Source organism: Cebus imitator, unplaced genomic scaffold (assembly GCF_001604975.1).
Source record: "Cebus imitator isolate Cc_AM_T3 unplaced genomic scaffold, Cebus_imitator-1.0 Scaffold91, whole genome shotgun sequence".
Taxonomy (NCBI): Eukaryota; Metazoa; Chordata; class Mammalia; order Primates; family Cebidae; genus Cebus; species Cebus imitator.
The window spans coordinates 3,759,670-3,787,417 of NW_016107406.1; the positions used below are offsets into that span (position 1 = coordinate 3,759,670).

The window sequence follows — 27,748 nt, forward strand, 5'->3', positions numbered from 1 at the left end:
GTGAGGGGGGAGGTGGGATGAATGAAGAGGGAGATGAGGTGAATGGGGGGAGACGGGGTGAGTGATGGGGGTGTGGCTGGGGCAGGGCCTCCCTGGTACTCTGTTTTCACTCACTCATCTTCATCACTCTGTTCCCCTCTCTCCACAGTGAGCCTCCAGCTAGCTGGCTGCAGCTGACCCTGGCCGTTCCTCTCCAGGATCTGAGTGGCATAGAGCTGGGCCTGGCTGGCCAGAGCCTGCGGCTGGAGTGGGCAGGTGGGGCAGGCAGCTGTGTGCTGCTGCCCCCAGATGCCCGGCGTTGCCGGGCCTTCCTAGGGGAGCTCCTTGGTGAGAGATGGAATGGGAAGGCGGGAGGGTGGGCAGGGCCCTGGGGCCAAGCTCCCCACCTGGTGTCTGTAGCAGAGACAGAGAAGGGAACAGGACTCGCCTCTTGTAGAAGCTTCTGAAATCCAGCAATGTGGAGAACAGGAAGGGATTGAGAGGTGGTGAGTTTGGGTGGAGGAGAACAGAGCCGTCTAACATTCCTGGCCTGGCTCTGTCTAGATGTCTTGCAGTCTCTGCCCCCTGCCTGGAGGAACTGTGTCAGTGCTACAGAGGAGGAGGTGACCCCCCAGCACCGGCTCTGGTGAGTTGATAGGAGGCAGAGGCGGGGGTTGCTGCCGAAGTCTCTTTCCCCAGAGCCCCAGACACCCCAGTGCTGAGTAGGCCCTGGATAGCCACCTGTCCTCATGCCATGCCCCCCAGGGGCCCTATGCCTCCTCCCAACCCACCCACAGGGCTTTCTTCCCCCTCTTCTCCCTGGAAGTCCTTTCCACCCCCAGCTGATCTTCCCGTGACTACCATGTTCCCCCTAGGCCACTGCTGGAGAAAAACTCATCCTTGGAGACCCCCCAGTTCTTCTACCTTCGGGTGTTCCTGGTTGAAGGTGAGGCCCCTGTGCTGCTGATGCTTCCCTGAACTCTGTACCTGCCCTTGTCACAGGCCCTGGCCCACCCTCAGCAGCTGTACAGTGCCCTTGTAGCAACTGTCAGTTCCTGGAACTGGACTTCTCTCACTTGAGGCCATAGCCAAGTAATGGCCTCAGCCTGTCCTGCCTCAGGGTGCCGTTCTCTCTGGGCGGGGTCAGGAGGCTCCCGGGGTCCTCAGGTACACAGAGCCTTTGCTTTTGGGCCCAGGCTTTCTTGAAGTGGAACAGCCGTGCTGAGTCGGCCCTGTCTCATCAGTCAGAGAAGGCGAGGGCGCAGCCTGGTTTCTGAGTAGGGTGGGTGGGGCAGTGGGAGTGGTAGGCCTGAGATGTTGGAGACTAGAGATCCCTGGAGCTTGGGAAAGGGAGCGTCTCGTCCCCAGGGGCACAGGCTGCTGTGGGGCCCAGCTTGGAGTGTAGCTCCTGTCTCTTCTCCTCAGCAGCACTGGGACGCTGGCCCCAGGGATCCATCCCCTCCATGACCTTCCACTCTGGGTGCCTCTCTTCCTCCAGGCTCTTCCACCTGCCTTGTGTCCCTGTTGCTGACTCCATCCACCCTGTTCCTGTTAGAGGAAGATGCTGCAGGGTCCCCAGCAGAGCCCCCTCTTCCAGCAGTGGCTGGCGAAGCCTCAGAGAAGGTGCCTCCCTTGGGACCGCGCCCTGCTGTGCGCATCCGGGAGCAGCAGCCACTTAGCAGCCTGAGCTCTGTGCTGCTCTACCGCTCAGCCCCAGAGGACCTGCGGCTGCTCTTCTACGATGAGGTAGGGCGTGTGTGTGTGGAGGGGGTCGGGCAGAGGGAGGAAGGGGAGATGGTGAGCACAGGTGGAGGCCAAGGGCAGAGTGGGAAACGGGTCTAGGAACCCTGCCATTCGTGGCAAAACGAGGGTTGGAGGAACTGGGGGACTCTGGGCTTGGATGAGCACCAAGTCAGGGAGGGAGGCAGCTGTAGGCGGGGGAGGCACCTGGACTGGGAGCCCCAGCCATTGACGAGCCACGAGGCTTTCAGTGAGGTTTCCAGCTGCTCTGAGTTGGCAGGATTGGGCCGGCTATGTGCCAGCCGTTTGGTCTTTGTGACACCACCTGAGGAGATACTGTTACTGGTCCTGTTTACAGATGAGGAAACTGAGGCTTGGGGATGTTAACCAGTTTGCCCAGGCCACAAGTGTGGAGCTGGGAGTTGCATCCACACAGTTCCTTGAAATTGAGTCCACATCTTCTGTACAACAGGGAAGATGAGAGAGATGGGTCCTCTGGAGGCTTTCAGTAAACGTGGACTGGCTTCTGTTTACAAAGCTGAGTCAGGATCTTTGGTGGGAGCGATGGGGCTGGAGGAAGGGGAGAGGCACTGAGCCAAGGCAGAGACAGCGAGGCTTCCCGGAGACCTTCCCTGTACTGCCCCCCCAACCCCCCGAGCCTTGCCTTGCTGACTGCTCAGTCTGCTAGGTATCCCGGCTGGAGAGCTTTTGGGCACTCCGTGTGGTGTATCAGGAGCAGCTGACAGCCCTGCTTGCCTGGATCCGGGAGCCGTGGGAGGAGTTATTTTCCATCGGCCTCCGGACTGTCATCCAAGAGGCTCTGGCCCTTGACTGATGAGGCTCCCACAGTGACCTTGGCTCTGACCTCAGGAGCCACGCTGCAGACGTTCTCTCTCCTAGTCTCTGGGTTTGGCTTCCAGACTCTGGCTGTGGACTTCTCCAGCCTCTGGGCGCTGTCCAGTGAGACCCCAAATGACCCAGGGTTTAAGGGAGAGGTGAGAGAATGGTCTGGCCTCGGGACAGGCCACATTGTCAGGAGGAATCGTTTTCCTGCACTTTTTCTCAGGTATCAATAAAGTTATTTCCAACTCATATGTCACGTGTGGTACTTAGATGTGTCACTCTTAAGGCTTGCGGTTCCCTAACCTCTTCTGACAGAAGCTGTCCTGCCCCTCACCTTTCCTGAATGGGCAGCTCCAAGCAGCCTTGTTTGTACCATGAGACCTTATCTCTAACCCAGCTGTGGTCCCAGCATGGAGGATCAAGTAGAACTGACCCACGGGTATGCAGTCCCAAGCTGGCAGTGAACTGTCATTTGGCATGGCATGGAATTGCTACTAAACAAATAGCCAGGCCAGATGGATTCCTGCTCTCTTGAATTTTACGTGGGAAGCAGTAAGGACTTCAGGACATCGCAGAGGGTGTCTGGGGAGAGGGTGTGTGGAGTGGAGCAGTGACCCCTGGTGCTTCCTGCCATTGCCTTCTCAGTGCCGCCCCAGCCGGGAGGCCTGGATGGTCAGCCCCACTCTTTCGCCTCTTGTCTTCCTGTCTGGCCACAGTGATGGTTCAGGGATACTCATGTGACTTGGTTTGGCTTATGAAGGCCCAGCGCAGGCATTTGACTAGAGCAACCAAGGAAGAGGCAAGTTTCCTCTCAGGGTTGCTGAGAGAATCGGCCTGGACCTGCTTGCTTTGAGGTGAGCGCTTTCCTGAACGTGGAATCCCGAGAGAGAGGAAGGCAGGGCCGGGTGGAGAGAGCACGGCCAGATCCTGGGGATATCTTTGGAGCCGCTGGGTCTAGTTGTGCCTGAAGGCAGAAGCCCCTGGGATTTAAGGTAACGTGAGCTAAAGGAAGCCCTTCCCTCTTTGTTTCTATGGCTTAAGCTAATTTGAAGCAGGTATGAGCCACCAAGAGTCCCAACTAAACAAACCCTGACTCCAACTTGAGCTGGGCTGAGATCTGTTTCTTGTGCCCAAGAATGAACACAATGGAAATCATTACACCCACACAGTTGTGTGGAGAGGTCCTGGTTCCTGGTTTCTGTTGTGAAGTGAGGGGGAATAATTAATCCAGCTCACTTTTTGTGTCAGGCCTAAGGCCTTGACCACTTTGTGACTCGACTGCTTGGCGGGACAGCAGGACTGGGGCAGTGTCACTGTGGAACCTTCCACCTGGAAAGGATGCGGGGAGGGTTGCCTGGCTTATCCAGCCCACTACATCCCTAAATCCATGGGGTAAAGTATTTAAACATTAAAACGGGTAATTTAAAATCTGGTACTTGGCTGGGTGTGGTGGCTCACGCCTGTAATTCCAGCATTTTGGGATGCGAGGTGGGCAGATCATGAGGTCAGGAGTTCAAGACCAGCCTGACCAACATGGTGAAACCCTGTCTCTATTAAAAATAGAAAAATTAGCTGGGTGTGGTGGTGGGCACTTGTAGTCTCAGCTACTCAGGAGGCTGAGGCAGGAGAATAGCTTGAACCTGGGAGGTGGAGGTTGCAGTGAGCCAAGATTGTGCCACTGCACTCCAGCCTGGGCAATAGAGTGAGACTCTGTCTCAAAAAAAAAAAAAGAAAAAAAAAATCCTGTACTTTTACATGTATTTAAATACTTAAAATTTATTTAAAAGATAACATGTACAGGAAAAAATTACGTGGCACTGAAGAATGTAGAGTGAGTGGCTCTCATATGCCTGAGCCCCTAACTCCAATCTTTAGATTAAGGCTTTCTTACCTGATTTTTGTGTATCTGCTCAGAAATCTCAGTGCATATACATATTTTTCCCTAGAAAAGGGTACGTAATTAAGCCACTCAATTCCATTTAAAAAGATTGATTTCTAAGATTAGTTTCTCCCCAGCAGGTCTGGTCTGTTTTGGCGGGAGAGTGGGGAGGAAATGGTGGTAGTCATGGAACCGGCGATTTGGGAAATGCTGGCTGGGGTCGAGGCCCCTTGAAAACGCCTGCAGAGGTTGGGGACCCAAAAACATCTGTACAGAGGCCCAGAAAATATATTCACCTACTTCTGTTTTGCTCAGAGCTGCCCTCAATTTTTAATTGAAGCAAATTAAAACTTCCCAAAAATATTAGTCCACTTTCTTGGCAACGTGCACACCCCTTTCTCGGTCAGTGATTTTTGTACCATCTGCAAACAGGAGCCAGTGCTGGTCCCGAGGAAGGCCTTCCCTGGCCAGAGGCTGCCCTTCACACCAGGCCTGTTTGCAAGCACCTCCCCAGAAGCCGGGTCAAGTCAGGCCATGGCGCAGATGGGGCAGAATAATCTCCAGTCATCCAGGGTGATTTGTAGAGGAGTGCGACGTGGGGCGTGGGAAGAGAAGCACCTTCCATTTCCTGGTGCTTATCCTCTCTGTGGTGAAGTGTTTTCTTTAACAGTTCGGTGGGGTCTTCTGCAGCCTTTATGCAAAAGTGCTTTTCCTTCGGTGACCCAGAAGACAGAGGTCAAAGGTGAGGCCATCCTCACTCCTGGAGGTATCTGTCCCTTTAGTTCTGCACCTTGCCAGGGGCAGGTGGCCCAGATGCGCCTGCCCCTCCAACCCTCTGTCCTGGAAGCGAAGGTGACTGCTTTCCTACTGGCGCTCAGCACAGGTGTCAGTAGGAAACACTTGACACTGGACAACTCCCAGAGATTGATTCCTCCCTCCGGCAAGTGCTTATTGATCGCCTGGCCTCTGGCCTTGGGCTTGCTGGCATGAAGGACACAGGCCTCTGGCTCCTGGAAAGCAGTGGAGAGAAGGTATCCTCTCACCTGAAACTAAATCCCAAGGGAGAAGCAGGAAATTGGTGGTGAGGAATGAAGAGGATGAGGAAGAAGGGGCGCAGAGATGGGTATTGAGGGTTTTTTTGTGTGTATTTAAAAATCCTGTATTACACATTCAAGGATTATATTTAAAAATTTATATAAGGCCATATGGGGGTTAGTGACTTGAGTGGTAGAAAAATCAGTGACTAAGACTTCAGAAGCAGGGAGCAGTCCAACTCAAAGGACCCATCTCTTTTTCTCTCTAGGAGAGGGTCTGTCTTTGCTGATGAATCATGTCACATGGAGCACAGGGTGACATCCTCCATCCTTGTCAAGATGCTTCGGTAGCTTCTGAAGGGACCCTACCCAGATTGCTTGGCTGTGGTTGAAAATGCAGCCATGGTTCTGTGTGTTATGTTTTCCGATTCACTGAGTACATGCACTATTTCACATTTATTCATCTACTCGAGGGGTGGTGTGGCGTGGCTGTGGTATAGGAAAAGACACGGTGGATTTAGATCTAAAAGATCCACGGCGATGCCTTAGTTTTGTGGCTCCATATCTAATCAAAGGCACAAGGCTCACTGTGGCTCCATCATCTACTGCATGGGGATAAGACTGATCAGTAACTTACCTAGTTCACAAAATTGTTGCATGTAATCACGTATAGGGAGGTACTGTGGACCATAAAACATGAAATAAGTGCTGGTTAAAAACCTGCCTAGGCCAAGCGCCCTGTAATCCCAGCACTTTGGGAGGCCGAGTTGGGAGGATTGCCTGAGGTCAGGAGTTTGAGATCATGGCCAACATGGAGAAACCACATCTCTACTAAAAATACAAAAATTCGCTGGGCATGGTGGTGGGCACCTGTAATCCCAGCTACTTGGGAGGCTGAGGCTGGGAGAATGGCTTGAACCCGGGAGGCAGAGGTTGCAATGAGCTGAGATTATGCCACTGCACTCCAGCCTGGGCAACAGAACGAGACTGTCAAAAACAAAACAAAACAAAAAAAAAAACAAGAAACAAAAAACCCTGCCTATTACTTACCACAAGCTGCTTTGTTACCTGGGAATACTCTGTAATCAAAAGAGGGAAGGGCTGGGCGTGGTGGCTCACGCCTTAATCCCAGCACTTTGGGAGGCTGAGGTGGGTGATCACCTGAGGTCAGGAGTTTGAGACCAGCCTGACCAACCTGGTAAAACCGCCATCTCTACTAAAAAGTACAAAAATTAGCCAGGCGTGGTGGCAGGTGCCTGTAATCCCAGCTACTTGGGAGGCTGAGGCAGGAGAATCTCTTGAACCCACGAGGTGGAGGTTGCAGTGAGCCAAGATCATGCCATTGCACTCCAGCCTGGGTGACAGAGCAAGACTCCATCTCAAAAAAAAAAAAAAAAAAAAAAAAAAAAAAAAAAAAAAAAAAAAAAAAGGGAAAGCCTGAATTTTATTGCCCAGGTGTTTCTAAGTGGATATTTCCTCAGTATGTTTTGGAAGGAACCTCAGACGCTTCTGGGGCTAGGAGTGAACCATGGCATAGTTGTGTATTTGGTCCATCTTGTCATTTGATAGTTTTGTACTTGGTGACTTCTCCATCCTTCACAAAAACATTCTTCAGTTTATTAGTTACTATAATTACTTGTGCACTGGCTTTCAATGCCACAGACATTTATTGAGCTCTTAAAATGTGCCAGGCTTCTATATGAGAAGATGGGGGCAGGGATCCAAGAATGAATCGGACATGCTCCTGCCTTCAAGGAGCTTATGGTCCAGGGAGGGAATGGGGAAAGGTGCCTTGGAGATGGTCATGAAGGCTGGGTAAGGCTACAGTGGGAGAATATTGCAATAGTGACTATTTCTGAGCACCTGCTCTAATAATTTTGTTCACATTATTTCACTCAGTATGACCACCCTGAATGAAAAGTGTGATCTCCATTTCACAGGTGAGGCAGTTGAGGCTCAGGCTAAATACAGGGAATCTCACCAAGGACATACTAGATCTCAAACTTAGCCCATCTGTCTAGAATCTGTGCTGTTTCATCTCAACTGTATTGCCTCTCAGGGCTTCCAGAATGCCCACCCTGCTTCACTCTTCAGTCCCTTTCCTTTTATTTATTTATTTATTTTGACTGGAGTCTGATTCTGTTGCCCAGGCTGAGGTGCAGTGGCATAACTTTGGCTCATTGCAAACTCCACCTCACAGGTTCAAGCAATTCTCTTGTCTCAGCCTCCTGAGTCGCTGGGATTACATGCACCACCATGCCCAGCTAATTTTTGTATTTTTAGTAGAGATGGGGTTTTGCCATATTGGCCAGGCTGGTCTTGAACTCCTGACCTCAGGTGATCCACCTGCCTTAGCCTCCCAAAGTGCTGGGATTACAGGCGTGAGCCACTGTGCCTAGCCCTTTAGTCCTTTTCTATTCACCTTCTTGTGGCACCAACTTCCAGGGAAACCACATTCTTCCAGAAAAACATAAACCAGATCATCTACATATCCAGGCAGACTGTTCCTGCCATAGGACCTTTCCAGGCTCTTCGTTCTGCCTAGAATGTTCTCCTCCCCCCACTTCTCCAATTCACCCTTCATGGCACGGCCAGTTCTTTCATTCCCTTCAGGGTTTTCCTCTTTGTCACCTCCTTACAGAGGATGTCCCCAATCCTGCTTCCTGAATGTTCAGTGTAGCTGGCCCTTCCCTTCATGCATTTGCCATGTTTCGTAATTATAAATTATGTGTTTGCTTGTCTGTTTTCTGTAAGGTGCCCAAGAACAAGGACCAAGCCTGGATTTTTTCACCAATATATATACAACCTGGCATGGAACTTACACACTGGGTGCATGAAATATTACTTTACAACATTGCCGAAGAGGCTTTTATTTCAAACGCTCATCCACAGGGCTAGCAGGACTCACCGACTTCTCTCTCTCCCCTTTCTGCACCTTGGGGAACCTCCTGCTTTGCTGATTGGGGAGGTCAAAGGGTCTGCTCCTCCACTCCTCCCCACCTTCCAGCCAAGACACTGTCTCTCTTGCTAACCCTTTTCCTCTTTCTTCCTTCACAACCCTCCCTTGGTTCCCTAAAACATTGGCTCTGAAAGAACAAAAGGCAGAAAGGCTCATAGGTGATTTCTGCTTTGTGTCCTACCCATTCACCCCAAATAACAAAACTCAAAGCAGGCTACCTGCTTAGGTGGGGGCAGAAGAGGAGCATGCAAAGACATAGGTCCACATCTCAAGATTCTTTGTTAGCCAAATACATCCAATACATCAGTAAAGATGGGAGCTGAAAGGTGGATTAAGCAGGGGTGGGAGAAACTTCAGGGACAGTGGTGCGGTCCTGGATTTTTTTCAAAGCTGAGTTCAAAATTTACCGAGCAACCCATGGATTATGACGGGATAAACCACCACAGAGTAACAACAATAGTTAATGATAAGAATGGCATTTATTGAGCACCTATTTTGTGCCAAGCATTGAACTGGCATTTTATATGTAGCATCTCTAACTCCAGAGTCTGGGCTCTTTCTCAATGCCATGTTATCTCTTGTGTAAAAATAAGATCTTACTCACCAGCAGGCCAGTCAGCAGCAAATGGCACTGGTGCTCTGCTCTGGGGAGTGGGGAGATACTTTTGGCCAGAGTCTAAGTGAAACTGGGGCTAGCTCAACCCATACCCTGCTGTATTCCAGAAACTCCCCAGCCTACCAAGTTAGGGTTACCAAGGCAAAGATTGGTCCATGACCAGAGTGTTATGATCTACCCTGGTGGGGATAAAAGTCATTCTGGATCTCCTCACCTTCTTAGAGGAGTCTGCAATTGTCATCTTTTTTTTTTTGTTTTTTGTTTTTTTAGATGGCGTTTTACCCTGTTGCTCAGAATAGAGTGCAGTGGCATGAACTCGGCTCACTGGGGTTTAGACAATTCTCCTGCCTCAGGCTCCCAAGTAGCTGGGATTACAGGTGACTGCCACTGTGCTCAGATAATTTTTGTTTTTTTAGTAGAGAGGGGGTTTCACCATCTTGGCCAGGCTGGTCTTGAACTCCTGACCTCGTGATCCACCCGCCTTGGTCTCCCAAAGTGCTGGGATTACAGGTATGAGCCACCATCCTTGGCTCCAATTGTCATCTTTAATATGGCTCTAAGAATTATTGCTCTAGTAAGAGCAAGCTTTTGCTTATTTTATGTGTGTACATTTCACCACTTTTCACATTGCAAGTTATTTGAGGACTTTTTGGTCCTCGTGTCTCTTCGATTTGTAGTGGTATTGAAACTAGATAACAGTGTTGAGCACTTACTATGGGCCAGTCATGGCTTTACACAGATGAACTCATTTCAGCCTCTCAACAACCCTGTCATTATTGCCATTTTACAGATAGGCAGTCTGAGTTCCAGAGAAGTCAAATAACTTAATCAAAGTCACACGATTGTCAAGTGGGAGAGTTGTGCTGTAAACTCAGGCTGCTTGGCTCTAGATGTCTCACATCTATTCCTCTATGCAGATGCTAGTTGCAAAGATGCAGTCTCCTTGAAAAGTCGATCTGGGAAGTTAGTGGTATATTTCAGTTTGTGCCCATGGCATGGAAGGTCCAACAGCTGTAGGAAGGCAAGACATGGTGGGGGACGCCAGGTCGTGGCTCACGCCTGTAACTGCAGCACTCTGAGAGGTCGAGACGGGTGGATCACTTGAGGTCAGGAGCTCGAGACCAGCCTGGCCAACATGGCGAAACCCTATCTCTACTAAGATTGCAAAAATTAGCCGGTTATGGTGCCCATCTGTAATCCCAGCTACTCAGGAGGCTGAGGCAGAAGGATCGCTTGAACCAGGGAGGTGGAGGTTGCAGTGAGCCGAGATCATGCCATTGCACTCCAGCCTTGGTGACACAGCAAGACTCCTTTAGAAAAAAAAAAGACCCAGTGTGGGGAGGTATGGTGGTATACAGGGATAAACATTAGACATAAAGCCGGAAGCCCTTGCATCTGCTTCTTGACCATGCTGCCTATGAACCCTGGACCTTGGGCAAGCCAATGAAACTTCCCAAGCCTCATTTTCTCACTTGTCAAATGGGATTAACCTGCTCTTTCACAGAGATGTTGTGAGGAACCAATGAGCATGTGAATATTAAAGTGGCTTGTAAGCCGGAAAGCACTACCTGTATTTTAAATAATGAAGCTATCGTTATTACCCTTAAAAGTACAGGATGGAGCTGATGGGGAATGACAGTAATCATAAGAGAGGCAGGGGCTACCCAGGCCTATTAACAGGAGGGCCATTCCCTCACGTCCTCTCCGCCAGCTCCTTGATGTTGGCACCACTCATGTCCGGTGCCTGCTCATCCCATGACCTGGACTGAGAGCCCATTTCCCTGATTCTAGCAGTCAGGATGCCTAGCTGCCAGCAACAGCCATTTTATACTGGCAAGGAATTTATTAAAGAAATAATGATTAGGTAGTATTCTGGGGAGGAATAGAGAGCAAGGGCTACTGAGCAGCCACAGCATGAGGACGTCTCTCCCTTCCATGCCTGTAGAGGTCTGAGTCTCCTGTGCACATTGTTCCCTTCTACATTCAGGTCTTGCACAGGTGAGTCTGACTGGTGGAACCGAGGTCAGTATCTGTGTCCTGGTTGCAAGGGTTTTCTGGCTTCTACCTTGGCCAGAGAGGACTTATGAGAAATGACCAAAATGTAAAAGTGGGTTTTCAAAGATTTGGGTGGCCACGGATGATAGAATCTTCCATACTGGCCTAGTTCGCAGCATGCTGGACCCCAGAGAGTGATTCCAGGGAACAGCACGAGAGGAACCCACCAAGGGCTTCTGGCCCATTCATGGGGAGCCCAGAGAATGGTGTGCTTGTGCCCCCAAATCTGGGTGGTGTGGTGGGATGGCTCCTGCTCCCTTGGACTTAGGGGACAGGCTGCTGTACTGCTGCATGTGCAGACAAGTGTCCTGGGGTGCCAGCAGGCAGGGTGGGGACGTTCATGTGAGACTGGACTGTGAGGAAGGGTGTGACAGTTGGCCACTGCTCTGATCTGGCCTGTCGCTGGCTTCTGCCTTTGCTGTCACCTTTCCTGTCACTTCAGTGTCTCCAGGCTCTAAGATAGAAGCTGACACATACCCAGAGTGACCATCCTTTGTGCATGCAAGGAGTGCTCTTTTGTCACAGAAATGCAGACCCCATCGGGAACACACTGTAGGGGACTGACAGTTGCAGGTGCGCTGCAGGCAGGATGTCAGGAGACAAGAGCGGGCCTAACGAACCCATACATTTATTCTAATAGGATGAGTTGGTACGAAACAACTGGTGGGTGTCAGCACCTCTTACTCCCTCCAGCCTGGAAGGAAAGAGATAAACATGGGTTTCTAAAGGCTCTTCAAGGGGAGATTTTACTTCGTCATCTCAGAGGGGTGGAGGAGAGGGGAAGGTCTGCAAAGGTAGAGAATGGAGCTGCAGACTGGGTGGGGTGTGGGAGTCTCTAACTGAAAGAGGATGGGAGTCTGGAGCTCCCAAAAGATGAGGACCTGTGCTCAGCAGCCTCCCTGGGGCAGGTGGAGCCTCAGAGGGACAAGTCCTGTAATACCCTATGGTATCTTGGTGTGCAGGATATACATGGTCTGGAACACAGGTGTCCCTGGTTGGCAAGACCCTCCTCGGGCTGTCTCAGTATTAAAGTAACTGATGTCTGACTTTACAGGCTAGAGGAGCAGGGCTGGGAACACAATGCCAAGGTAGACTGAAGACCAGAGCCCTCATGAAATGCCGACCAGGAAAGGTTCCAAGGCTCTTGCGTATCTCTAAGGATGTGAAGGCCCTACCAAAACAAAACTCAAGCTACAGACTTGGAACCACGTTGCCTGGCTCAGAGAAATAAAGAATTGGGATAGCCCTAGTTTGCAAGGACTACTGTAACACAGTACCATCAACCGAGTGGCTTAAACAATGGAAATCAACTGTCTCACAGATCTGGAGGCCAGAAGCCAGACATTGAGTTGTCTGTAGGGCCAGGCTCCTTCTGAAGGCACTAGGGAAGAATCTGCTCCAGGCCTGTCTCCCAGCTTTGGAAGTTCCTTGGCACCTTGTGGAAGCAAAACTCCAGTTTCACAAGGTGTTCTTCCTGAATGTGCCTCTGTGTCCAAATGTCCCCTTTTAATTTTTATCATACACACACACACACACACACACACACATATATGTGTATATATATGTATATGTGTGGGTGTGGGTGTGTGTATATATATATATATATATATATATGTATATATTTGAGATGGAGTCTCACTCCATCACCCAGGCTGGAGTGCAGTGGCATGATCGCTGCTCACTCCACCTCCTGGGTTCAAGCAAGTCTCCTGTCTCAGCTCCCAAGTAGCTGCGATTACAGGCGCGTGCCACCACACCCAGTTAATTTTTGTATTTTTAGTAGAGACAGGGTTTCACCATGTTGGCTAGGCTGGTTTTGACCTCCTGATCCGCCCACCTCGGCCTCAAAAAGTGCTGGGATTACAGGTGTGGGCCACCGCGCCTGGCCAATTTCCCCTTTTCATAGGAATACCCAGTCATAATGGAGGAGGAGCCTACCCTTAACATCTACAAGACCGTTATTGCCAAATAAGGGCACAATCTGATGTACCAGGGGTTAGGACTTCAACATATAAATTTTGGGGGACACAATTCAACCCCCAACAGCTGGGTCTCCCATTCTGAGTTCTGGGGCATACTTCACATGCTCTGCCTGGGCACAGCTGATTCCCACCCTGGGAATTCCCACCTTGGGACCTGCCCTGTGAGACTTAGGAGGACAACACATCTCTTTCAGTTAAAAATTTTGTCTGTGGCTTGGAGAGTCACCTTCAATATACGGATAATGATGCCCAGACCTGTTGGCAACCTGCCTCCCAGCTGTGACCATGGCAGGTGAACCAGCCTCCCTGAGTCTCCACTGTCCTCTGCCGACCAAATGGGAATCCTAACAGCTACTCTTATTATTATGCCTGAGACAAGGCTGCCAGTTAGAGAGGGCCTACCTGGCAGAGGGCTGTGAGCACACACAACACAATGTGGGCGGCCAGCAGATCCTAGCTTCCTTCCCCTTGGAAGGTTATGCACACAGAAAATCTTCCCTTGGGTTGAGCTGGGATCTAGATGAGGCCAGGGGTCAGACAGGGTAAAGTACCAAGGTTACAGGGCTGCTACAGACATGGCACTGTGTAGAAGTCCAGTTTCACTGATCTCAGGAGAGGGGCCGATTGGGGTCCAGTGGCTCCTTCCAAAGACCTTTTGCCCTTGGAAAATGAGATGTGACCTCAGGGATGGGGGAGGAGGGAGAGGAAATGTGAAAACGGAGCCACAGAGTCTTAAGAGTTGGATAGAACTTTGGAACAGCCCTATTGCAGGCCCCTCTTGCGACAGCTGGGGACGCTGAGGCCGGAGGAGGGGAAATACAGTGACAAGGTCAAACATTGGTTGGGTGGTGCCTTGCGACAGAGGCCAGGGCTTTGAGGGGGCATAAGCTGTACTGGAGCTGAAAGGGGAGGTGGTGGGTGCTTCCAGGGGTCTGTGAGCTCCGTTCGCAAGGCTGGAGGGGCCTGTGTCTGCGGAGGGGGTGGTTTCCAGGGCTCTGGAGGGGAAGGGAGGGGAGGCTAAAAGCAGGTGGGGGAGTGAATCTGGGGATTGTGGGAATTTCGGGCCGCGCCCCCGCCCCCAGCCATGCGTGGGGCGCCTGGAGAAGGGGCGCGCGGGCAGGTGCGGTGCTGCGGGGCCCGCGCGTGGGGGCCGCGCCGGCCGGGGCGGGGTGAGTCACTGCCCGCCCGCTCCCATTGTGCGGCCCGGCGGCGGCGGCGGAGGTGCGGAGCCGAGCGCGAGGAGGTGGAGCCGCGGGCTGCGGGCTCCGGCGCCTGCGTCCGCCCGGCCAGCCCGGCTCTGCGCCGCGAGAGGCCGGACGGGAGCCGCGGCTGCGACCCCGAGCGAGCGCGGGGGACATGGGGCGCGACGGCCCGTCTGGGCCTCGCAGGCTCCGGAGCCCCGAGGTACCGCGGGGCGGGGCGCGCGGGTCAGGGCGAGGGCCCCGGGCTGTCCCGGGCGTGGCTGGGCCTCCGCGGGGCGCTTGGGCCGGGTGCGGGCGTCCGGCTCCCGGGGGGGGGGGGACGCCATCGCGAGGATCCTGACCCCGCCCTCCTCCCCCAGGGCTCCCCGCTAGGCCCCCTCAGTGGCCCCTCCTTCTCACCCGGGGCTCGGGTTCCTTAGTGAGCGACAGCGTCCCCAGCCACCTCCCCAGCCATGGCCAACGGAGTGATCCCGCCGCCCGGGGGCGCCTCCCCCCTACCCCAGGTGACCGGCGCGCGCGGGGGCGGGGGAGAGATCGGGGAGGAGAGGGGAGGAACCTTAGGGTAGGCAGAGGTGCCCTCTGGCCGACCCCAGGACCTCCCAGATCCATGATTGAGCTGGGCTGGGGTTATGGAGAAAGAGGGGGCTTTTGGTGTTTTCCAGATCCGTAGCCTTCTCTCTCCTCAAGCTCTGGGAGCCCAGAGAGGGTGGTTTGTGAGATGCTGACACAGGCCTGGGCTCAAGGGGAGGGGGCCCGATGGTGCGGGAGCCTGCTGAGCTCACCCAGCTAGGGCTTGGAGTTGGCGTGGGTGTGGGGCCTTCATGGGTCAGGGGTCGTTAGCAGAGGCCGTCTGGGCCTGCAGGTCCGGGTGCCCTTGGAGGAGCCCCCTCTAAGTCCAGACGTGGAGGAGGAGGACGATGACTTGGGCAAGACCTTGGCTGTGAGCAGGTTTGGGGACCTCATCAGCAAGCCCCCGGCCTGGGACCCCGAGAAGCCCAGCCGCAGCTACAGCGAGCGGGACTTTGAGTGTGGGTAGCCTGGGGACCCCTAGTGCGGCCGCCCTTGCCACCATCACCATCATCGCCACCATCACCGCGCTCACCTCCGGCTTGGTCACCCAGTGCCATCCTGTGCCGGACACTGTGCTGGACTCTGTGCGGGGCCACATGCCGTTCGGTCATCCTGCCTCCCCCACCCATCGCCTGTCTGCCTGCCAGGGGAGGTGGGCCCCAGACCATGGGAGAACTAGGGAGCCAGGCCTGGGCCCTTCCACGGTGACCTTCCACTTCCCCTTCGGCCCCGGTCACTCCCTCCTTGTCCCTCCTTAGCTCCTTCGACTCTGCGTTTCCCCTCCTTGCTGTATCATCTCCCCCCACCCAGTCCCCTTCATGACCTCCCCTTTCCATCCGTTCCCTCCTCCTACTCCACCGGACCTCATCAGTGACAGGCACGTGGATACAGGTGTTGGGGGGTCATGGCCCTGGAGGAAGGACTAGGGTGCCCTTGTTTGTGGCCTTGAGCTGGAAGGTGTGTGTCCCTCGGGTGGGGAGGACCCCCCTTTCTGCTGTGGGGGTCTCAACCGGATCTCCTGCACCCCCAGTTCACCGGCACACATCCCACCACACCCACCACCCGCTCTCAGCGCGCCTGCCTCCACCCCACAAGCTGCGGCGGCTGCCCCCCACCTCTGCCCGGCACAACAGGAGAAAGAGGAAGAAGGAGAAGACCTCTGCTCCCCCCTCTGAGGGGACCCCTCCCATCCAGGAGGAGGGGGCAGCTGGAGTGGATGAGGAGGAGGAGGAAGAGGAGGAAGAGGAAGGAGAATCTGAGGCAGAGCCTGGAGAGCCCCCACCCTCAGGGTCCCCACCGAAGGCAAAGGTAGGGGCTTCCCTTGGAGGGGTGGCAGGTCAGGGGTCAGGGAGGGGTGCAGGGAGGAGGGGAGGAGCACATGATGGGGTCCTGTGTGAGACTGGAGGCTGGATGGGGTTGGGGCTGCATGGTAGGTTGGGGAGGGCCCCAAGGCACATTCTGTATCTGCAGTTCTCCATTGGAAGTGATGAGGATGACAGTCCAGGCCTCCCCGGGAGGGCTGCTATCATCAAGCCCCTGCCCTCGGTGGGCCCACGCACTGACAGGAGCCCCCAGCACTCCGGCAGGTACTGGCGACAGCCCCCACTCAGCAGGGCCCTGCCCAGAGCCGCAGGGTCCAAAGCGCTGGCAGTCACCTCCTTCCTGATCCGGAGGAGTGTCCTCAACTCTGTCCCTGAGAGAAGGGGAGCAGGGTGGTAGGAGGGGGGTGGGGATCTCTTCTCTGTCCTTACAATTTACGGGGAGGAGAGAACAAGGGGGGAGAAAAATGGAGAAGGGCAGAGTGAAGAGGTTAGGAGTTCCTCGGGAGAGAGTGACATAGTGGAGAGGGCGAGGAGAAGGATGGAGGAAGCGCGGAGCCTTGGGATGGGAAGAGGGGGCCTGGGTCAGCGTCCTTTTCTGTCCAGGAGGGGCCTGGGTCTTGTGCTCAGGGTCCACTCCAGGCCCTTCTCTGAGCTGGGGGACAGTGATGGAACCACTGACCTGGCCCTGTCAAGTTCAAGGCTACTGTGTTGCCTCCCCAGCTCCCCCAGCCCCCGGGCCAGGGCGTCCCGACTCGCTGGGGAGAAGAGCCGGCCCTGGAGCCCATCGGCCAGTTATGACCTTCGGGAGCGACTGTGCCCAGGCAGTGCCCTGGGCAACCCAGGTGGTCCAGAGCAGCAGGTGCCCACAGATGAGGCGGAGGCCCAGATGCTGGGTTCTGCAGACCTGGACGATATGAAGAGTGAGTAAGACCTCGTGGCAGCCCCCACGGTTCACTGCGACTGACTCTCAGCCTGCGAGTGACCTTGGAGAGGCTGTGAGCTGTCCCCCACTCAGGGTTGAGTCCTCTCTGAATCCCTGTCTGCTGGGATGTGGCCAGTGATGGGGAGCTCACTACCTCACCCAGCCACCCTCTCTGATTGCCAGAGCTGAGATTTCCTTTCCTGACACTTCAAGCCTCAGTCCTGATTCTGTCCTCTGAGTCACCCCTAGAAAATGGCAGCTCTCTTTTTCACAGCCTTGTATCCCTCCCCAAGGCCCATCTTCTCAGGGTGAACCCTTTGTCTCCTAGCTCTTTGATTCCCTCCAAACCAGACCCTGAGTCTGTGCCACTGCTCCGGACCCCTGCCTCTCCCTGTCAGGACCCCTCACTCCCATCCCACCACCCTTGGCTGGGCCTGGCTGTGATCTCGGCACATTCCTTCCATCTTATCAGTGCCCTGGTTTCTGTGCCACCTGTCATCACCCGTGGGGCTCTGTGCCCAGGCCAGGGGCATCACTGATCCCTCCTCCTCCTCAGAGCCCCAGTATGTGGGCGGGGTAGGGGGGAAGGGTAGGGCTTTGAGCTCAATACGTCATGGAAAGTTGCCAGGGCCTGAGGACAGGGACAGGAACAATCCGATGGCAGCAGTAGCAGTGGGATGGGGGGTGGGGGAGGGCGTGTTTACAGACCCAGGGTCGGGGCTGGACGCTTCGGGGAGCAGGCTTGTGGACGTGGGGAGTTGGGGTCGGGAGGCTGTGCCACCTTCGGCTCTGGTTGGACAGAGGCTACCTTGTCCAGGCCCCCACCTTCTAGGAGAGACGAGGGGTCTGGTAGGGAGTGGGAGCCGAGGTCTCGGCCACCGGGAGAATGACGAGCCCACTGGAGGAGGACCCTGAGCCCCATGGGGCACTAAGCCCTGGGTCTGGGGACACCGGAGGCCAGGGCCCTGGGAGGGATCCAGCCCCCAGCCCTCGAGACTCACTGGCCTCAGAAGACTTAGAGATGTTTGTGCTGGACTTTGAGGATGGTGGCCTATGGGAGTCCATCAGGGGCCAGCTGGGCCCCTTGGCAGGGCCACTAACTTGTGAGTAACGGGGCTGCTGGCCTTTCCTTGACTGCTGCTAGCCTGGGCGGGGCAGGTGGGAAGAAGGGAGGGAAGCCCTGCCTGAGTCTGCTAGACCATGTACCTTCAGGGAGGGGACATGGGCATTGAGAGAGGGCTCACGGAAAATGTTGGGGGCTCAGTGCCTGGGGACTCTGGCTCAATGCCAGTCATGGGACCGCAAATGGAGAGGGAGGTGCAGCCACCACGGCAGGGGCTGGAGGGTCTGGCTGGGGCTGTGGACGAGCTGGGTCTGCCTTTGGGTTACACCTTGGCTGGTGGTCCTAGGTGACCATGGGGCTGTCCTTCCTGCTTTCTGAACTTCAGTCTTCTTATCAATGAAATGGCCACATGGGATTATGTGATTCCTGTCGGCATGGCTCCTTGGTGACTATAGAGCTCACCAAGTAGATGGGTTGGGTAGAAGGAGCTGGGCCATGACCCTGAGGCCCCCAGCTGCCCCTGTGGGACCCCCAAGCCCATCTTCTCTGCAGGTCACCGACTGGAGGACAATCCTGGTGTGCGGCGACACTTAGTGAAGAAGCCGTCCCGGACGCAGGGCGGGAGGGGCAGTCCCAGTGGCCTGGCCCCCATCCTTCGCAGGAAGAAGAAGAAGAAGAAGCTGGACCGGAGACCTCATGAGGTCAGAATGTTGAGTGGGTGGGCCTGTGGCTTCCTCAAGCCCCTCAGCCCCAGAGCCCTCCCCTCCTTACCTTCCTGCCTTGCCCCGTTGCCGTGTTCCCTACACCTGGCGGCCCCCGGGCCCTCACCCATGGCATGCCCCCCAGGTGTTCGTGGAGCTGAACGAGCTGATGCTGGACCGCAGCCAGGAGCCCCACTGGCGGGAGACGGCCCGCTGGATCAAGTTTGAGGAGGACGTGGAGGAGGAGACGGAGCGCTGGGGGAAGCCCCACGTTGCCTCGCTCTCCTTCCGCAGCCTGCTGGAGCTCAGGAGGACCATCGCCCATGGTAGGGACTCCCAGGCCTGGCCTGGGGCTGCATGCCCTCTTCACGGCCACAGAGTTCAGTCTGTGCCAGCCTGCTTAGCTCCCAGGGACACTCCCTGGAGTCCTGGGCCCAGGCAAGATCCAGCTGCCACCTGGGACCATGTGGTCCAGTTGTCTGGGCAGCCCGTGAGTCCCAAGGGGCAGTGCTGTGTTTGGTGCGTGGAGTCAGTCAACACATGGCTTCCCCTTCCTTGGTGAGGAGGGGCCGTGCCCTCATTCCTGTGCCGTTTTCACGGCCCCTCTCTGGCTGGCCTGTGGCAATATGGAGCTGTGTACACTGGGCGCTTTGCTCTTACAGCACATTCGCCTGCTCTTAGGGGTCAGGCAGAGTGGGGGGAGATTTTTCCTGTCTGATGGGATTGTGCCTTCTCCCTGGACTGTCCCCTAGGAGCTGCCCTCCTGGACCTGGAGCAAACCACCCTGCCGGGCATCGCACACCTCGTGGTGGAGACCATGATTGTATCCGACCAGATCCGGCCGGAGGACAGGGCCAGCGTCCTTCGTACCCTGCTGCTGAAACACAGGTGCCTGGGCGGGCGCCTGGGAGGGGACTGGCTGGCGCAGCTGTCCTTCCAGGAGCACAGCCTCTCCCAAGTGGCTCTCAGCCTCTGCTTGAATAAGTGACAGAGAGCTCATTTCTATCTTTTGACACTTCCAATCATTAGAAAGTTTCTTCTGAGGCAGAGGGACGGAGGCCCTGACCCTCCCCTACTCGTGACCTCAGTCTACCGTGAGCCTCTCATCTCCTAACCTGCCTTACCTTGCGCCTTTCAGCCATCCCAACGATGACAAGGACAGTGGCTTCTTTCCCCGAAACCCATCGAGCTCCAGCATGAACTCAGTCCTGGGGAATCATCACCCAACTCCCAGCCACGGCCCTGATGGGGCGGTGCCTACCATGGCTGATGACCTGGGGGAGCCAGCCCCGCTCTGGCCACATGACCCTGACGCCAAGGAGGTCAGTGCCCTTGCTCTGGCTTGGGCCCGGGGACTAAGAGGGTGTCCAGTTTCCGTCGAGGTCATCAATGACTTCACTGAGCGGGTTGGGAAGGTTGGCTTCCTGGCACCATGCTGGGCACTGGGGGACCTAGAGGAGACCTGCAGGAGGGGTCCCTGCCCTGAGACACAGGAAGTTTGAATGTGATGATGTGGCAGACCCACAGGAGCTGTTTAAACAAGAGAAGGTGGCAGTGGGGGGCATTGAGTCAGGGTCCACATCCCAGTCGGTGGCTCCCAGTGTAGGGCCACAGTGCCGTACCTGCCCACTCTGGGAGGGAGAAGCAGGTCTCAGACCCAGGGCTGGAGCCAGGGCTGGGAGGGCCTGCCACGGCCTCCGGTCTGGGTCCCAGCCCTATTCCAGTTCTGCGTCCTCAGAAGCCCCTCCACATGCCTGGGGGAGACAGTCACCGGGGGAAAAGCCTGAAGCTGCTGGAAAAGATCCCCGAAGATGCTGAGGCCACCGTTGTGCTTGTGGGTAAGGAGGGCCGGGCACTGGGGGCAGGGTCTGCAGCGTGTGTGTGCCTCTCCTGGGGGCCTGTTTTTTTGAGTCCTGGCCTGGAGGCCGCCTCCTCCATCTCCCTCCAGCTTCCACCTGGCCCCTGCCCTTCGTCACAGCTGGTCTTAGCCCACCCCTTGCTTTCCTAGTCCCCTGCCTGCTTCCTATCCAGTTTTCTGCTATCTTGGACTCATGCAAGTCCATATAGCACCACTGAGAATTAGAAACAAGAGCAACCCTTCTTTAATACCCTGAGTTTCCATCTGCTGGTGAATTGTCATTGGTGTACATATAGACACATAAGTGAATAGCGCCCCTTTAGACTGGGGTTTCTTTGTGCAGTATACAACCTGCTCAACTGTACATGATAGTCCTAGATATCCACTCCAGGGCCTGCCTTGACTGCTGCCCTTTGCCCAGTGCCCTGTGCTTTCCTCTTCCCCTAGGTTGTGTGCCTTTCTTGGAGCAGCCGGCGGCAGCCTTCGTGCGGCTGAATGAGGCTGTGCTTCTGGAGTCTGTGCTTGAGGTCCCTGTCCCAGTCCGCTTCCTCTTCGTGATGCTGGGGCCCAGCCACACCAGCACCGACTATCACGAGCTTGGACGCTCCATTGCCACCCTTATGTCTGACAAGGTTGGGTGCAGGCCGGCTCTCTAGGCCTCTTCTCCCAGGCCCTGCTTGCCCCCGTCCCTCTCATTGTCCACAGTGGTGCCTATAGAGGCAAGGGTGCTAGAGGCCCCTGGGTGGAAGCCATGCCCTGGAGTATGGTCGGGGAGCTGTTGGCCCAGGGGGAAGCGAGAGCCCTGAGCTGTGACTGTGGGAGGGGGTGGTGACATAAGGGGAAAAGCTCAGACTCCAGAGCCTTAGATGTGACACGGCACTTGAACAGAATGGCTGGATGTGCTGGTCTTTGCTGTGGCTTCTCCTGGGATTGGATAGGAGGGTCCTTTAGCCAGGGGCAACGTTCACAATATTATCAGCCTGCAAGGTGTGGCCGATCCAGTTAGAATGGCTCTGGAAGCCCCTGCTCTGCCAGGCGCCACCTCTTTAGCTATGGCACGTGGAAGGCTGGCGTCTCCTAGGGGAATGAGGGCACCTGGGGCTTCAGGGCGGTGGCTTGCTGGCCTGCAGGGCTGGGTGTCAGTGTTCCAACAGCCGATGCTGTTGGACTGGCCCAGTATCTATGGCTGAATGTCCCCCCTGCCCGTAGCTCAGTGACACAACACTCCTCCCGCCATGTCTCCCTCCTGGAGGCTCCCTTGGCCGTCCCTGAGAGTCCTGGCCCTCTCATTGCCCCCAGCTGTTTCATGAGGCTGCCTACCAGGCGGACGACCGGCAGGACCTCCTGAGCGCCATCAGCGAGTTCCTGGACGGCAGCATCGTGATCCCCCCGTCCGAGGTGGAGGGCCGAGACCTGCTGCGCTCCGTGGCTGCCTTCCAGAGAGAGCTGCTTAGGAAGCGGCGGGAGCGTGAACAGACCAAAGTTGAGATGACCACACGGGGCGGCTACACGGCCCCTGGGAAAGGTCAGACCCTTGGGGGCTGAGTGTCCCTGACTCACACTCCCCCATCCCAGGGCCCTGAGGCTGTAACCCCAGCCCTGTCCTCCCGACTTCTGGAGTCCTTTGCGTCCCTGATCCCAACAGCTTGGGGCCTCCAAGCCAGAGGGAGTGGTCTGTCCCAGCAGCCCTTTTTCCCCCCAGAAGTATCTTTGGAGTTGGGGGGCTCCGAGGCGACCCCTGAAGATGACCCCTTGCTGCGGACGGGCTCGGTATTTGGGGGGCTCGTGCGGGATGTGAGGCGCCGGTACCCGCACTACCCCAGTGACCTGCGAGACGCCCTGCACTCCCAGTGTGTGGCTGCCGTGCTCTTCATCTACTTTGCAGCCCTCAGCCCTGCCATCACCTTTGGGGGGCTGCTAGGTAAGGGGCAGGGGCTCGAGGAATTGAGGGGCTCCTGCAGTCCCTCTTGGTCCCGGTGTCATTTGTAGGTTTCTGGGTCTGGGTGTGATCATGTTAGGGGCCAATAGTTAGACGTGCTAGCAAAGGTGTGAGCACCTTAGAGACATGCTGGATCACGGAACCCCAGGGATCACCTCTGGGGGCTATAAAGTGAGAGGGCGTGAGAGAGGTGTAAGGGGTGGGAGTCCTGTGATCACCACTGGGGGCCAGGGGGGAGGGTCTGGGAGCAATGGGGTATGGAAGGGCCCTGTCTGTCACTCTAAGGGGCTGCCCTGCTTTTGTTGGGAGCCCCAGTTTGGGACAAGCTAGACGAGGAAGGGGGCAGATAGACAGAGCCAGGCTAGGGCCATCCTGCTGGCCTTGCCACCGCAGGAGAGAAGACCGAGGGGCTGATGGGCGTGTCCGAGCTGATTGTGTCCACTGCTGTGCTGGGCGTCCTCTTCTCTCTGCTGGGGGCTCAGCCACTGCTTGTGGTTGGCTTCTCTGGGCCGCTGCTCGTGTTTGAGGAAGCCTTCTTCAAGGTGAGGGGAGCCTTGTTCGCTGTATCCATCCTGCCCCACACTCTTCCTTACCCAGGGGATGGGTCCCTGCATTCTCCCTCCTCTTCCTTGGAGTTCACCCACTGTTCATTCCAGGGGCACTGACGCCCAGAGCAGGACACCTGTGGGTAACCACCACTCCCAACCCCCCCAGTTCTGCCGAGCCCAGGACCTGGAGTACCTCACTGGCCGCGTGTGGGTTGGCCTCTGGCTGGTGGTCTTCGTCCTTGCCCTGGTGGCCGCTGAAGGCAGCTTCCTGGTCCGCTACATCTCGCCTTTCACCCAGGAGATCTTCGCCTTCCTCATCTCACTCATTTTCATCTATGAGACCTTCTACAAGCTGTACAAGGTGGAGGTCCAGAGAGGTCTTGGGGGTGGCAGAGATGGGGGTGGACATTGCCCTGGGGAGGACAGCATGGGAGGGGGAGGTATGGGGAATTGGGGGACAAGGAGAGGGACTGTGTTGGGAGTGAGGGGTTCTAGGGACACCCTAGGTTAGGTCTGAGCTGAAGGGGAGGGAATCAGACCCAGAGGGCAGGTGCCAGGTCATAGCTCCCAGCACTTGGTTGGAGGCTTAGTAATAAGGACTCCCCTGCACAGGTATGGGATCGGGAGGGTGCTGCCAGTGCTGAGGGGCTGGGTGTCCTTGGGTCACCTTTTGTAGAGGAGTGTGTGTTTGTGCGGTGTGTGAGTATGGTGTGGGGTGTGTGTGTGTGTGTGTTTTATGTTGTGTGTGTGGTGTGTGTTACGTGCATATGCATGTACATGCTGTATGTGTGTTGTGTGTTGTATGTGTTGTGTTTTGTGTGTAGTATGTGTGTTGTGTATGTGTTGTATGTTGTATATGTGTGTTTTATTGTATGTGTTGTGTGTTTTTTGTGTGTGTTGTGTGTGTTTCGTGTGTGCATGCGTATATCTGTGTGTGGTGCAGCTGGATGTCCGTACATTACTGCTATTGAGGGGTCACCCGCTCTCTCTCAGGTGTGCTGATGACGATGAAATCAGGTCACCTGCCAGGTAAGTGACAAGGCACCCTTGTTACCCACACACAGGTATTCACAGAGCACCCACTGCTGCCGTTCTACCCCCCTGAAGGGGCACTGGAGGGGTCCCTGGAGGCTGGTCTGGAGCCGAATGGCAGTGCCCTGCCCCCCACCGAGGGCCCCCGCAGCCCGAGGAACCAGCCCAATACGGCACTGCTGTCACTCATCCTCATGCTCGGGACCTTCTTCATCGCCTTCTTCCTGCGCAAGTTCAGGAACAGCCGCTTCTTGGGGGGCAAGGTGCGCAGCTGCTGGATGTGGAGCCCCCAAGAGTCCCCCAGTTCCTGCTGTCACTGCCAGGCTCAGCTCCCCAGAGAGACTGCACCCCTTCCCCAGTCAGCCCTTGGACCAGAACCCAGCTTGGGCAGCCCCTCGCCCCATCGGAAGCCTCTTCTCTGGGTTGTCTTCTTACCCTTTGCTCAGAGAAGTCCAATCAAGACAACAACCTCCCAGGCTGCGCTGGCACCTGTGGGGTTGAGAGGCAGGTGGGGGCCTTTGGCTCCAGCTTGGACCCAGGCAGGCCCAGGGATGGCAAGTCCCATGTGAGCCTGCTGACCTCGCCTCCACCTTCTGCCCCTTCCCCGACTGGCCCCTCTCCAGGCTCGCCGCATTATCGGGGATTTTGGCATCCCCATCTCCATCCTGGTGATGGTCCTGGTGGATTACTCCATCACAGACACCTATACGCAGGTGAGGGAGCCTGAGTCTGTGGCAGCTCCTCTCACCCCAAGACTAGGAGAGGGAGCCCCTCCTTGGGCTCTGGGGTTGGGGTTGGGCCTGAATCCAGCTCTCCTAGTGGAGTGGCTACCGTGGGTGGTGGGGCTGGGGCTTCCGGCCTTCCCGCCTTCCTGAGTGAAGAATCCAGTGGAAGCAGGTGTGGGGCTGGGAGCAGAATGACAGGTACCTCACACAGGTCCCAGGAAGCTCTGGGTCTCAGGGAGGAGGTGCTCCATTTCCCTGCCTTCTACTGGATCCTTGGAAGGACAGTGACTTTTAGAGGATGCAAAGCTAATTTCCCCCTAACCTGTTCACACCCCAACTCCCCGAAGTCCTGGTATTGGAGATGCAGGTTGGTGGTAGCAATTGCTTCATGGGCTTTCTAGCATGGGGAGGCTGTGTCCCTTAACCCTGTTTTCCTGCCATGCAGAAGCTGACAGTGCCCACAGGGCTCTCAGTGACCTCTCCTGATAAGCGCTCGTGGTTCATCCCACCACTGGGCAGTGCCCGTCCTTTCCCGCCCTGGATGATGGTGGCAGCTGCTGTCCCCGCCCTCCTCGTCCTCATCCTGATCTTCATGGAGACACAGATCACGGCGTGAGAGGGCTGGGAGGAGGAGATGGGAGGGATGAGGCCAGGCTCTTGCCTCTTTGGCTTGGTTTCAGGGTTATAGCAGAGACATCATTATCAGTATTAGGGGGCTGGGTAGGTAGGAACTGGTGGCAAGCCTTGAGGAAGAGAGTGTGTGTCGAGGAGCTGACAGGGGTGAGGAGGAGGTGGGGGAGGAGCAGGGAGCAGTGGCAGCCAGGGCAGGGGCACGGCTTCCCTGTGATGGTTTAACATGACATCTGCCTGTCGCCACCACTGTTTGCAGGGTGGCACTTGACAGTCTTCAGAACACTCTAGCAGTCTAAGCTTGCACTCAGGGATGCTCTCATGTATCTAATTTTGGTTAAACCACAATAACGTGGTAAGATCTGGCATCTGGCTTTTGTGGTGTTTTAAATATTCACAGCATGAGAATTTGGCTCACATTTGCTTCAATGTGAGAACCTCAATTTGGGAACTTGAAAGAGGAAGCTGGCAGTCCTGGGAGAACTGTTGTCTGCACGTCCTCTCCCCATCCTCTGGTCTCTGTGTGCCTGCCTGTTTCTGTCCCCTTCCCCTGTGGGGCCAGCCACACCCAACCCCTCCCCACCCTCTCTCTCTAGGCTCATTGTCAGCCAGAAGGCACGGAGGCTGCTTAAGGGCTCCGGTTTCCACCTGGACCTGCTCCTCATTGGCTCCCTGGGGGGGCTCTGTGGGCTGTTTGGGTTGCCGTGGCTCACGGCGGCCACAGTCCGCTCTGTCACCCATGTCAATGCACTGACAGTGATGCGCACTGCCATCGCACCTGGTGACAAGCCCCAGATCCAGGAGGTGCGGGAACAGCGGGTCACTGGTGTGCTCATCGCCAGCCTCGTGGGTGAGAGCCCACCTCCACCCTGCACACCCCTCCTCCTGGGGCCCCATGGTCTTATATCTTCTCTATCCGAGGCTTGACCCTGAATCTCCCAATGTGTCATGTGTTGCCCTTGATCTGACCCTCAAACCTGCTTCCCAACACTCCCTCAGCCCCTTCCTCCCCAAGCCCTTTCCTGGTTCTGTCCTGCCCCCTCTTTTCTTATTCAAGGTGATGAGGCCAAACTGATTGGCCTAGTGGGTCCATGTCACCCATCCACCAGGCCTGTCCATCCCCAGGGGCTGTCTGAGGGTCGGCAGGTCTGTGTCACCTCCTCCAGGCCTGTCCATCCTCCCAGGGGCTATCCGAGGGTCAGCAGGTCTGTGTCACCTCCTCCAGGCTTGTCCATCGTCATGGGGGCCGTGCTGCGTCGGATCCCATTGGCTGTGCTCTTTGGGATCTTCCTGTACATGGGGGTCACATCCCTGTCTGGTATCCAGCTGTCCCAGCGTCTGTTGCTCATTCTCATGCCTGCAAAGCACCATCCCGAGCAGCCCTATGTGACCAAGGTAGGGCCAGGAAGCATGGGGTGGGGCAGTGGGGTGACAGGAAGGGGATCCAGAGAGATCTGGGGGCATCAATGGATGGGATGAATATGAAGGACAAGTTGGGACCTGGGAGCCAAGTTCCCTATGATGTGGGTGGGAGCAGGCCGGGGTGCTGTGCGCTGAGGCCCACTGGCTGCTCCCCCAGGTGAAGACGTGGCGGATGCACCTGTTCACCTGTATCCAGCTGGGCTGCATCGCGCTGCTCTGGGTGGTCAAGTCCACGGCGGCCTCACTCGCCTTTCCCTTCCTGCTGCTGCTCACGGTGCCTCTGAGGCATTGCCTTCTGCCCCGGCTCTTCCAGGACAGGGAGCTGCAGGCGGTAAGTGGGTGGCCTGGGGTGGCAGTATTAGGGCAAATGGGCACTGGGTTGCAATCTCTGTTTGGCCACCCACTAGTTGTGGGTGTTAGTTGTGTAACTTCTGTTGCAAATTATCTCACCTTCCGAAATCTTATTTTCGCCTGTATGATAGGGGTAATCATAGATCCTACCTTGTAGGACCGTTGCGAGGGTCAAGTGCTAGTCCAGATAAAGGCCTGAGGATGGTGGTTTTGTACAGGAGCAGGCATGGAGCTTCTGCACACAGCTGTGCAGGCGGTACCTGACCAAAAACACACAGCTGAGGCCACAGGGGTGATGTGGCACTGGCGTCCACCCTAAGCCCTGTTTTTGTCTAGAGGAAAAGACATCTTTTTTTTTTTTTTTTTTTTTTTTTTT

General features: G+C 55.8%; 2 protein-coding genes across 11 annotated transcripts in view; both read left to right on the top strand.

Annotated features, from left to right (window-relative positions):
- Positions 1–2,813, top strand: part of LOC108309117 (serine/threonine kinase 11 interacting protein) — a 19,940-nt gene extending 17,127 nt beyond the window's left edge. For all 3 annotated transcript variants that reach the window (XM_017535289.2, XM_017535288.2, XM_017535290.2), the window contains 5 exons: positions 149–327; positions 544–625; positions 855–925; positions 1,478–1,725; positions 2,408–2,813. In XM_017535289.2, the coding sequence (XP_017390778.1) occupies positions 149–327; positions 544–625; positions 855–925; positions 1,478–1,725; positions 2,408–2,554 (727 nt within the window). In that variant the 3' untranslated portion in view covers positions 2,555–2,813. The remainder of the gene's footprint in view (positions 1–148; positions 328–543; positions 626–854; positions 926–1,477; positions 1,726–2,407) is intronic.
- Positions 2,814–14,098: 11,285 nt separating this feature from the next.
- The window catches only part of SLC4A3 (solute carrier family 4 member 3), a 14,560-nt gene continuing 910 nt past the window's right edge, over positions 14,099–27,748 (top strand). Inside the window, exons 1-22 of one of the 8 annotated variants that reach the window (XM_017535291.2) lie at positions 14,099–14,491; positions 14,649–14,792; positions 15,152–15,317; positions 15,890–16,167; positions 16,330–16,445; positions 16,902–17,101; positions 18,719–18,867; positions 19,013–19,193; positions 19,620–19,755; positions 20,006–20,189; positions 20,606–20,705; positions 21,173–21,357; positions 22,025–22,250; positions 22,428–22,646; positions 23,058–23,206; positions 23,379–23,573; positions 24,277–24,507; positions 24,868–24,957; positions 25,415–25,581; positions 26,196–26,449; positions 26,825–26,994; positions 27,179–27,352. In XM_017535291.2, coding sequence (XP_017390780.1) covers positions 14,742–14,792; positions 15,152–15,317; positions 15,890–16,167; positions 16,330–16,445; positions 16,902–17,101; positions 18,719–18,867; positions 19,013–19,193; positions 19,620–19,755; positions 20,006–20,189; positions 20,606–20,705; positions 21,173–21,357; positions 22,025–22,250; positions 22,428–22,646; positions 23,058–23,206; positions 23,379–23,573; positions 24,277–24,507; positions 24,868–24,957; positions 25,415–25,581; positions 26,196–26,449; positions 26,825–26,994; positions 27,179–27,352 — 3,621 coding nt within the window. In that variant the 5' untranslated portion in view covers positions 14,099–14,491; positions 14,649–14,741. The other 7 variants (XM_037740889.1, XM_017535294.2, XM_017535292.2 and 4 more) reach the window with 7 other exon arrangements.